A 12,096-nucleotide genomic window follows, 5' to 3' on the forward strand; every position below is an offset into this window, starting at 1 on the left:
ACCCACAAAACCCAAGCAGATGGTGCAGTGAATGAGACAGCAGAGATTCTGGCTACACAGGAGAAACAACGTTTGTGAAACACACTGGAAGCACTGCAGCGCCTGAACAAGCGAGAGACATGGCCTCTAGATTTGTACTGTTTATCTGTGCGCATCTACTAGTTCAATTCTGAACAAAGAGATAAATCCTCACTTATCTCTACAGCTCAAGAATACTTAATGTTTATAATTAAATGGCAAAAAAATAACACTAGCCTTCCTTTGCCAGTGAGCCAAACAACATTCTCTTTATTTCCATCTTACATGCTCTAGAATCCACCTGAGCTTTTGAAGACTTAACTTTTACCTCCAGTGTTTTCCTAGCTGATAATCCTACACTGTTCCTTCTGTATAATAGCACAGCAAATCCTGAATCCTCTTTGGAGTTCTACACGAAGCTGGTCTTTCCCTGAGCATTTTCATTTTCCTCACAAGGCAATCAGTGTGTTGTCTGGAAGGCTGCTGTCTTCCCATCCCTCTCGCTGCAGCACGCTATGCTATTTTAACTCCAGAGTGCCCGAGCACTTCAGCAGTTTCTCTGGAAACCAGAGATTCGTATTGCCAAATGCAGAGAGTCGTATGGCCAAATGCAACAGGAGTGCCAAAGCATCCTTCAAAATGTCTGCTGTAACTGGTATGATACGGACAAATCTAGAAAGGGAGACAACAAAATGGAAGGACATTTCATTGCTCATCCCAGACAGCTGTGCCATTCTAGAGAAGTCCTTAGCCAGTCCAGAGGGATGGATACATAACACTGAAAATGGAGCTAGTTAATAGAGAAGCTTCCAGGGTTTACAGAACATCCTGTAATCTCTGGAAGAGGTGCAGATGCCTCCTCTGCCTGAGCCCAGCTCTCCCCCTCAGGCACAAACCTACTTCTGAAAGAAAGGTGGCCTTGGGCATTATCATAACACCACGAGGCAAGAATTTCTTCTGCACAGAAGAGACCCAGCACCCAGACATCTAACAATGTGCAGCACATTATTGGTATCTTCCAATCAATTCCAATTTCCCAAGGCAGGATCTCAGGAGAATACTCTAAAGCTTACACACTCGAAGGGACCATTAACAACATCCCTGCTGTGTGCTGCCTCCTGCCTTGGAGCTGCTGGCTGCAACTGAGTTCAGAAATCTTACAAAGCATTTTCTATGCAAGAAGAGAGCTTCCAGAGAGAACTACACTCCAGACTGGGCTCAGAAACAACTAAATAGTGCTCTTACTAACTTACAGGATTTTTATTCACCCAGAGACAAAACACAGCAAAAACACATTAGTGTCTTTACCTGCAGCAATATACTTTGTCTTTAGTTACAGAACATTCCTTTCTCTTTAGTGTCTTTTGTAATTAACCACAAAGGTAAATGGGCCCATAGAATTAGCATTTCCTGTTCTTGACCCAGAAGAAACTTTAAAAGTCTAAGAACATAAAATTGCAGTGTAAGAAGCTTTGGTTGTTGGGGTTTTATTTATTTACAATGGTATTCTTGCATTTTGAAGCCACATTTAACACTGACACGCATTACCTAAGCAAGTTCCGACAACACTGAACCCTACTGACACCAGTTCAGTCTGCGTTTTTTCACGACTACATTTTCTCCGCTTGCCAGTCCCTCTTTAATCCCAGAGGACCACACAACAGTACAGCCAGCACACAGCTGAGCATCAGTCAACCTCCAAAAGAGAACTTCATGCTGCAGGAGAGCATCTTGCTCATAAACCTGACAGCAGGAAGCTGAACCGGGGCCCTCTCAAGAAGGACAAGTTCTAACAGCTCAGTTGAGCGTGCCATCTTACACAGGAGGCCAAACTTACATATGGGGGCTACCAATAATGCATGAAGGGCAACCTGTAACAGACTGTTGGACAGTATCAAAGACAAACACCAGCAGAGTTAGGTCTGTATGTCAAGAGATGAGCAAGTTTGGCTCCATATGTCAGCAGATGGAAACACTGTTCTGGCTGGTTTTCCTTTTCTCTGCTACCACTAGCCACAACCAGCTTCCAGAATGTCATTTTAGCTCCCACTTTATCAGACATCTCACATTTCAATGAGAGCTTCTGCATAAAGTGAACAAGGTCACATATTCCTGATGCTGTTGGAGCACTCAGCATGGAAACTGAGCTGGAAAAACAACAATTACAATTTGTACATGGAATTTTATACTGCAGGGCACATTCAATCCATTGGAACGAGTGCAGAAGAGGAACTTTGGCTGGTCTGTGCACTTAAGAGTATTCTGATGTAGCCAATACTGTGAGGTTAAACTGTACTTAAACAAGATCAGGAGGGGGTTATTTTGGATATATCAGATTTACAGATTGTAAATTGTAAAACTGGAAATTAAGTGTTAAAAAAAAATTGCTGTGTCAGCACCCAGGTGAGCAAGAGCAACTTAACACCCTGCCAAGCAACCAACATAAACCACTGCTGTGGCTCAACTGAGACCTATAAGGTTCTTCAAGTATGCCCTAAAATAAGATGGTTTCTTTCCCAGAAGTCTCCCTTATGCTCTAAACAGAGAGAAATGACTTTGTAACTGTCATCAGAAATCTTTACAGAGCTTACCTCAAGCCTCCTTCTCCAGAAGAGCTATATTTGATTGCTAAAAGAAACACCATCTAATCATGTGTAAGGTGATCCTACAACAGATTGTATAAACTGGGATTGCTAATTACTCTTCTCTGCCTGGCCAACAAATGTAAACTCAGACACATATTAGTGTCTGATGAAGCTATTTTCATAATCTGAAGATTGATCTCATATGGTACAAGACTCTCCAAGCAGTTGGCATGGTTTATACACATTGCCTGATCACTGCAGTGAGCGGTGCCATTCAAACAGAAACATGAAGTGTTCCGTCTCCAGTTGTCAGTTTACACTCACATTAGGAATAATGGAACTTAGTATTTTACTGTATCAAGTGCTTTTTTTGTTTAATGGAAAATGCAGCAGCTTAAAGAGCTGGATTTTAAAAAGGGCAACTATAAGATGAAAATAAAGCAGTGCATTTATTTTTCAGTAAAGTAACTAAGGACCCAGGAATGTAGAAGCAACACTCGCCTTACATAGCTTCACTCTGGCTTTAGAATCATTTAAGTATAAATAGAGATGCAATTGTGATTGACAGATGTCTGTAAACAGCATGTGAATGTAAGGCAGCTGCTGGGAATAGGGACTTTCTTTTAAAATTTGAATGGCAATAATAGGTGTTGAACTGTCAAATTAATTATAGGTCAGAGGTTTTGATCTTCAATCTCTCCAAAGATTTTATCCTCATAGTTAATAGATCTGTTACTATCAAAAGACTAGAAGTTGCAATAAGGAAATGGATACAGTGGGACATTGCTTTTTAATAGTAGTTTTCTTCATAAATAGTTATGCCATTAGTTTATCATGTACTTTGTGTTGAAAAAGTCTCTTCCAAGAAGATGGAGGAAGACTTATCTGGTATTTAAGGGAAATACAATCACTCAGATCCTCCAAAATATTCCTGTCTTCACTGCAAGGGGAGTAAGTACTTCTAGTCTCAAGTTAAGATTCCCAGCTCTAGCACATACTCCCACTGGCCAAATCACTCTGGCAGCGAGCAGTTTCACACACTGACAAATTCTGTTATAAATGCAGATAACCTACAGTAAGACATCAGAAGCTGAAGGTACATGATAGTTATTGTAAGATTATCTGGGTACACCAGCCAAGAAAAACCCTCTGAACCAAAGTCACATTGAACTATAAAGAACCAATCGCAGAAAAAGTACATATTAACCTGAATAAAAACTACATTCAAGAAAAGTTTCAATGTAAAATTCTCACCTCTGTGCATTATTTTATGCTTTTCTCTCAGATATGTGAGTCCTTTTATTACCTAAAGAGAAAGAAAAAACAAAATCAATTTACAGAGCAGGAGATAACTGCATGCTTTGTCTGTACAAGAACTCCAACTGAATGCAATGTAACAGAAATCCCAACATGTCATCACCGCAAATCAATATTCTGATTTAATTAGTACCTCTAGCTCAGACTAGAGAAGCAGTCAACCAGCCCCTCACTACCAGTTCTGCATGCAGAGCTTGTTGCACAACAGGCATGAGAAGGTAAAGTTCAAAAACTTCTAAGTGTTGATTCTGTTCTTATCCAGAAGCATCAGCTGATACAAAAGCAGAAAAGCAAAGCAAATACAACAGAAATGTTACTCATTCTGATGCCCTGAGCTACCAAATGATGACATGTACAAAAACTGTGTTTTAGAAGAAACAGGTAAAAATCTGGTAGTATTTCCCCCTCCCACATCCTCCAGCCCTGAAATGGTGTGGGAATGCCAGATCCAGGAAGCTGCTGAGACACGGATGTACCCACTTCCAGCCTTTGAGAGCAACAAACACACTCACCGCAATGCTAACTTTGCCCAGTATCTGCTCAGGAATTCTTCCAGCCTTTTTCAGTACTTGATCCAGGGAGCCACCATCCTAATAATAAAGTTTTGAATAGTCAAGATTTAATCAAATTACTCTTAAACAGAACTGAAACCTAAGTATAGTAAGAAAGAAAGTGTTGCTTTTCATGTTTGACTTAACATTGTTATGGTGCATATCTGAAGAAAATAAATCACTCCATAGGAATTAGTCAGTTTCATGTTTATTTTAAACAAACATTTGGCCGGTAACAACATCCACTCAAATAAACACTCCACACAATGATCTTCCATACCAGGATTTCCATGGTTTGGATCTTGTTAAGTACAGTCCACAAATAGCTGTCAACCAAGCATTCAAAGTCTTACAGATTCCTGTAACTTTCAGTCCAAAGCAGTAACATGCTTTTTTTTTTTCCCTTGTCACAGCCATCCCATGATACTCTAACCCCATCCAAAGACAGAATGAAGACTGAAACACCACAGGAGATCTTATGATCCTGATTACAGGGATGAAAACAAGCCATGCCGGAAAAGACAGAGTTCTCTTTCTGAACAGTATGTGTGCTAGGGGCACCCTATGATTGTAACTAAGCCCAGATCCCTGTTCTCCTCATCTCCCAGAGGAGATGCTACACAGAGAAGGTTGGTCTCTTAGTTCTGCACATCCAGGGTGACCCTGTCAACTTCCAAGGATGGGGAGTTGATTTGGCTCTCAAAGAACCAAAATAAGAGGAGATGATTTTGAAGTTTCATGGTAAGTAAGTCTCAGTAATCATATTAGGTTAAATAAACTGACTGCATGCACACACACCCCCAGCAAAGTCAAATATATTCCACTGTTGCTAAGAGCTCTGGAGAAGGAAAAATGTAAAAGAAAAAAGCTATTTATTTTTAGCAACTGATTCAACAACAGGCTTGTGCATAAGTTCTGGATTCTCTAGAACAAAGAATATACAATCAAAGAAGAAACCAGAAAGCTATTTCTCTAATTGCAAAACATCATCCTGTTGTCCAGATCAGCATTTGATATCTCCCAGCACTCAAGGCAAAAATCCACCTCGAGAAAGTAATTGCCTTCTGCCTTAACCTATCCATTTATACAAGTAAAGAGAAAAGCTAAAATGCAAAGTTTCACTATTTGAGAACTAAAATCTAAAGCTCTTATGAGGAGAGTAGAGAAATACTTATTTGATCATGTATTTTTGTAAGAAAATACACCCACATACACTACACTTGGTTAAAAATATACCCACAGGAAAAAAAGATTGATATACATTTCTTGTATAACCAGTCTGCATTTCTGGACAGCTGTGTCTGGACAGACACCAGCAGATTAAGAAATGTTTCATACACATAAAACCCCATGTCTTCCCCTCCCCAAGGACTAGCTCCACTCCTGGAAGAGGCTTAATCCAGTTCAATTGCCTAGTGTTGGCTGCAGCCGTCTTCCAGGAGCAGACTCCAGCACTTTTGCCTGTTAAATACCTGCTGCTAAGAAAAGTTATGCATTGATTTTGAATTTATGTACCTAAAAATATCAAACGCTCAAATCTTGAAGTTCCATGCCTTTCCCACCTCCAACTTCTTGTTCATATTCATACTTGTGTTTTGTAACTCACTGCTAAAAATAAGGATTTTGACTGGCAGTAATTGAAAGGTACATATAAAAAAGGCAATGGAGATTATCAGCTCATTGTTTATCCAAACGGAGACCAAAAGCTTCCACCTAATGATCCACATTAAGCCAATAGTTTTTTGGCTTAAGACTCCAATTTAAGTAAGCCACCTTCTCTTTCTACTGCAGAGCTTATCGATCAGTTGTTCTGCGTGTAAGATCTTGTATCCGGTCTTTGACCAGATTCAGCACTGAAACACCAGATCTCATCCTGCCTTCTCCTCAACTGAAGAGACATCTGTCAGATACATCACACCCTGCTTAGGAACTTGCAAACCCTCATTGCTCCTGTTAATTTTCTCATTGACAAATTAATTGAGGTTCTTTAGGCCTTTTATTTCTGTGTGTAATTACATACCACCACCAGCTCTCTCTTGACATATATTAACATACATACTGCTCTTTGAGCAATTGCAGATGTGCACATTTGTGACATTTATTACATGTATTCTGAAACAATGCCCAGTTAGTCATTTTTAACATCTATCTTCCTATTTATCACTATTCTTTTCCATTCTGAGAAATTAACTTCTTTGTAATTCCCAGTAGTCACTTGTATTTTGGGGTATGCCCACCTTCTATTGGGTGAGCACATGCTTAAAAACTGGATCATGAGCACTGTTCCTAAGCAACCATCGATTCCTTCTAAACATCTCAGGCAGAGAAGGCCAGAGAAGCATTAAAACAACCACATGCACTTTCCAGAAAAAAAAAAAAGGTTTTTCTCCAAAGCAGCAGTGGTTTTAGGGAAATAAAAAAAGTCTTCAGATTTACTGTATTTCATATTGTTAAAAACATCCTCTACTGAGGAAGTGAGGCACAAAATTTACCTGACCTTTAATTACAGAAAATTCCCTTTAAGTGTTTGGCTCCATATGGTTGGAGAAAGGCAAACAGCTGTCAAGAAGAAGCTGTACTTTTCTATTAAAATTAAACACAGTCAAAATTATTTTTGGCATTAAAAACAGTTGTGCAAGATCTTTCTGGGCTTGTTCACTTCTGGGCACTAATCTCTGTTTGTATTTTCTGTACAACTTAAGAAAAAGGAGACAAAATATGATTTCATCCTAATAAGAATAAACTAGACCAGGTTGCTCCAAGCCTGTCCAACCTGGCCTTGAACGCTGCCAGGGGTGGGTCACATACTTTATTAACTTAAGTCCTTTTGACATTCAGGTTTTGCATTAATGGTCTGCTAGTAGCTTCAAGCTGAGACAGATTCATATGTACTTACCATGTGTTCCATGCAAATGCTGATTTCTCCATCACTGTAGAAAGCTCCATAAAAGCCCACTATGTATGGAGAGTTGCACTCATGTAGGACTTGCAGCTCCCGGATGATCTGGTTTCGAATAGCTGGCTTGATCTCTAGATGAATTAACTGCAAAACAATCCACTCATCATTTTCTTAGTGGTAAAGTACTATTCAGAAGGAGCAGGTTGTTCAGAGAGAGCTTTCAACACCCAGCTGGATAAGGCCCTGAGCAGCCTGCTCTAATCCCACAGGTAACTACTTTGAGCAGGAGATTGGACCTTCTGAAGCCACTTCCAACCAGAACTATTCTATGACTTAACTGTAAAATAACCCATCTTATTCTCTTAGTGGCAAAGGGAAAAGAAAACATAATACAGCATGAGAACGTTGAACATCAGCACCCATGAGAAGGTGGGATTTCCATCTCTTCTTTTCACAAAAGATTTCTCTATCAGAAACTTCTTGTTCCAGCACATTTTCTTCACTTGGGTTTTGTTCTATGGAAAAGCCATGAACAAATGTCTAAAGGAATTGTGTCAGAGACATACTGACTCAGAAGCAGCTACTGAAAAATATCTGCACAGGTGTTTGTAAAGCATTAGTGGAAGGAATGAGCTGAACCTCAAATTAAAGGCTCCTCAAACTGAATCTAAATCGAAAAAGAAGACTACATAGAATACTTTGTTCCATTAGATGGTTTCTTTCATGCAATCCAAGTGGTTTATTTTTTTTGTGAAAGGGAAGATTTAAGAGACATCATGGAAGTCAAATTTTAGTCACTATATGAAAGAAAGATTGCAGTTCAGCAAACATCTCAGTTGCATCAAATATTAATGAATTTCCTGTTAAACCCACAGTATGTGGGGGGGGGGGTAAATCAATTCAATTGATTTAGTTCAAGAAAACCTCAATGATTTGTATATTTTGCAATTCTCACACCTTAAAAGTGGGCATTTTCATTCACTTCTCTCCAAACTGTTAGGTTTTTATTTTTAAAGTCAGTACATGCACATTTGCCTTTAGTTTTGCTGATGATGACAGTGTCCTACTTCTCAGTTAAAAAAAAAATTAGAAATTTTCAGTAATATGACAACAGGATGTGGGATTTGAGGGTGACCTGTGCTTTATCCTACCCAATGGCTAGGTTATGTATCTCATGAAGCACAGTAGCCTGCCTGCCATCTCACCCAATGCAGTACAACAGCCTGTGTCCCAACATGTTGCCTCCTAACAAGTGCTGCCCATGCAAGGAACTTGGCTCCAGGAAGGATAAGGTATGAGGTACCCAAAGAAAGTATTAGAGATGCATTTCCCTTACTGCATTTGGTTCCCAGGGATACTGACAGAAAGTGAAAGCTCCTCATATAAACAAAATGAGGATTAAAACATCAAGCTATTGCAGCTAGAAAAATAATCTCTGTTCTCTTACCAACTAGGTCACAACTGCTATTGGCTGTAAAGCATAAAGCTGAATCATGGAGCAATACTCTTGCCAGAAGGACAAGTACCTTTTTGCACAGATGCCACCTGCACCCCATTATGAAATATAAACCAGGAGATGTCACTGTACCCCAGTGCATTCCCTCACTCTCGTTTATTGAGTTCATTTTTTCCCCCTCTATCAGCCAGAGGCTCTTTCCTGGTCTGCAGCTGTGAGGGAACATCTTAGACAGGCGATATCTTTCCCATTCCTCTAAACTCATGGCCCTGAATACAGGATATTGTCACTTTTCCCTCATTCATGCCTTCCAGTAACTTCTGTTAGGCCTTCTACTCATTCCTGAGTCTACCACATTATATTTGAAAGGTATATACCCAGCTGAAAAGACTGTATTTGTCAGAAGGGGGGGGGGGGGGGGGAGAAAAAGAAAAAAAGAGAGAATGTATGCCTAGTCTTTCATTATAAACATATGGGACACTATTCCTGAGAATCTGGAAAGTTCAGGATAAGCAAGTGCAACTTTTGCTACTTTCAGAGAAGTTGATGTGTTCCATGAAGTTGACATTAATTAATTTTCATGTGTCAACACCACTTATTTCTCTAAGTCAAGTAACTGTATTTGATCAGAGACAACCTCCTTCATAAAAATCACCCCTACGTTTCTATTCTTGAGGCACTCACCTTTCTTGCCATTATGAGACCAGAAGGTTTGTGAGATACTTTGAAGACCACACCACCATTTCCTGCTCCCAGCTCACTGATCTTCTCAAAGTCATCATCTTTCAGCTCTCCAACTTTTTGTTTCTGGGTAAGGAAAGCTTCAAGGCGCTTTCGTTGCTGCTCATCCAACTCTAGTTCTTCCAGCTTCTTCTGAAGTGCTTCCAAATTTGTCCTGTATCATCAGAAAAAGAGCAGTTCAGTTATTAAGCTCTATGAGCTTACCCAGCAGTGTTGCAAGAGAAAGAGCAATAGAGCATTGAGGTCAGATTAAATCCAGGACATTTTTGCACCCATATACATCATCTCAAAAGACCTGACTGTACAGTCATCCACATCAGACACACGTTATTGGAACTCTGATTTAAGTAAACAGTACTTCATTCCAGATAAAACAATGACATAAGCATGAACAGATGATATCCAGTTTCCCCATCTTTGAGGTTCTGTTCAGATCCATGCACGTTAAGTTTCACTAACTACAGGAGTGGCTTCATGACTCAGCATTGATGACCTGAGATCTCATGAATCACAGCACATCACGCTATTTTTAGTTTCACATTTTCAAGGATTGTGTTGTAATTTCCTACAGTTTGTCTACATGTTTTATCTACTCATTTTCACACAACTATATAACTAATAATCCATTCTGAAGCTTCTTACTTAGGTATCAGTTAAGTTATCAAGCAGAACCAGACAAACATGCATTAAGAACACAGCCACTGGAAACAGAATTTGGTTTAACTGGGGAGAATAGACAGCTCAAAGGTTTTAAGCTCACTTTTTCTTTTGTTGAAGGGCACATCTACTAGAAACTTAGATTTAACTTCATTAGGCAATAAAAATAAAAATAGAAATACAAAACTTTAAACAGTAGCTAAATTCGGGGCTACAAACACAAGTTCATTTTCTCAGGAGGATTCTTTTTTTTAATACCTTCACCTCAGATCCTATGGAAACCCTTCATTCCATATAACATGGCACCTTAAAAGCTCACTTGAAGTTCCCTGCTTCCAATTGCAATAAAGAGTTGCTGCAAGAATAAGTATTTACCAGCAAATACCTGTTTTGCTTAGCCAAATTTAATGCAATGTTCCCAGGGAATACAGTGTTGCTAGGATGAAAGACTTGAACAAAATCTACTTCTTCAGAGCCTAGACTGTTTTCCATTAAAGAATTCCATCAACAGTCAAGAAAACCATTTCCATTCCTCACTTCATAAAACATCCACTTTCAAACCACACTGTACAGAGAGACATTCTCTGCATGCCCAGTAAGGTGCTGGTCACTTGAGAAGATAAGACTGATTCTCCAAGAAGCAAGGACAAATAAGCCAGAGACTTTACAGAGAAAGGGAATTATAGCATGAAACCCTCAACTCATTCATTGGAAAGCCTGCACTTCCAGACAGGATAACAATCTTCATTTGACTGTATGGAGGGCTTAATCAAGGCAAATAAAAGTGATATAAATATTCACAGCTCTTACTTACTACACAATCACTCTGAAAGTTTAAGTGGTGACGTACTCCTACTTCATTTATCAGTTTGTCAGACAGGATGCAATTGTCAAGCTAACTTAGGAAGTGATATGCTTAAAAGAGTTAAGTAGAGGAAATGGAATGAGACCTTTGATGTTAGGGGGAATTCTGTTCAATCTGTTATTTTGACATTTTAGCAGTCCAAGCATAAGATTATCAGGCAACACTTGTGAGCAAGTTTCACTAAACACTCACCCTGGACACTGCCGCTCAAGACCACAAAACAGTAAATGTGGATGTACCTATTCTACCTTAGTCACACTACATTGACTGTCTCTATCTTAGTGTAAAAATAATTTCATTCTGGTACAGCTACTTCATTTTCAGGCTATGCTACAAAGAGAAACACACTCTTATTTCTGTCCTCATACCATGCTTTACACCAATATAATGATACCAGAATATAATCATACAACTAATATCCTAGAGCATTCACCAAGAGAAATCTCCCTGTGTAGACAGGCCTGGCTTACAGGAACATTCAAATCACTCTGACTTACAGACTCCATTTAAAGATTAACCATTAAGAAAGAGATGTTTTTGAAATCCAGTTTCCAAAATGCACACCAGAAAGCAAAATCACCAGAATGTTCCCAGCTCTAATGGCAAAACCTTCATTACATGCAGTGATAAGTAAAACAGTGAGAACAATTAAGCTTTCGGATGTCACTTGGATTTTTCAGGACCAATTCTCTAGCTGTTAAGCTAATTAATCTGAAGATACTAACCCAACAAATGCATTGTCAGAATTACTATTCAGAAAGTAATTAGAAGTAACATCTCCAGTGTAGTTTTATGATAACTGAATGACACATCAGGACAGAATTGAGTTCTTTTTCATTCTGGTCCTTTGTTTGAAGCAGTAAATATTAATCAATTTAAATGTAAACAGATAAATAATTTAGAAGAACATCTGTATCATCAGAATTGGTGGTGGCAATCTACACTCCATACTACAGAAGGCAGGACTCCAGCAGTTTCAGTTTTTAACTTGAACTACTGTAAGAATA

At 39.1% G+C, this 12,096-nt stretch overlaps 1 protein-coding gene across 1 annotated transcript in view; it reads right to left on the minus strand.

Moving 5' to 3' along the window:
* The window catches only part of MAP2K1 (mitogen-activated protein kinase kinase 1), a gene marked incomplete at its 5' end in the record, with an annotated part of 17,756 nt that extends 8,035 nt beyond the window's left edge, over positions 1 to 9,721 (minus strand). The window contains 4 exons of the mRNA XM_010017725.1: positions 3,858 to 3,909; positions 4,433 to 4,510; positions 7,368 to 7,514; positions 9,511 to 9,721. Coding sequence (XP_010016027.1) covers positions 3,858 to 3,909; positions 4,433 to 4,510; positions 7,368 to 7,514; positions 9,511 to 9,721 — 488 coding nt within the window. The remainder of the gene's footprint in view (positions 1 to 3,857; positions 3,910 to 4,432; positions 4,511 to 7,367; positions 7,515 to 9,510) is intronic.
* Positions 9,722 to 12,096: the final 2,375 nt, after the last annotated feature.

The sequence above is a fragment of the Nestor notabilis genome, unplaced genomic scaffold (assembly GCF_000696875.1).
Source record: "Nestor notabilis isolate BGI_N333 unplaced genomic scaffold, ASM69687v1 scaffold13007, whole genome shotgun sequence".
In the NCBI taxonomy this organism is placed as follows: domain Eukaryota; kingdom Metazoa; phylum Chordata; class Aves; order Psittaciformes; family Psittacidae; genus Nestor; species Nestor notabilis.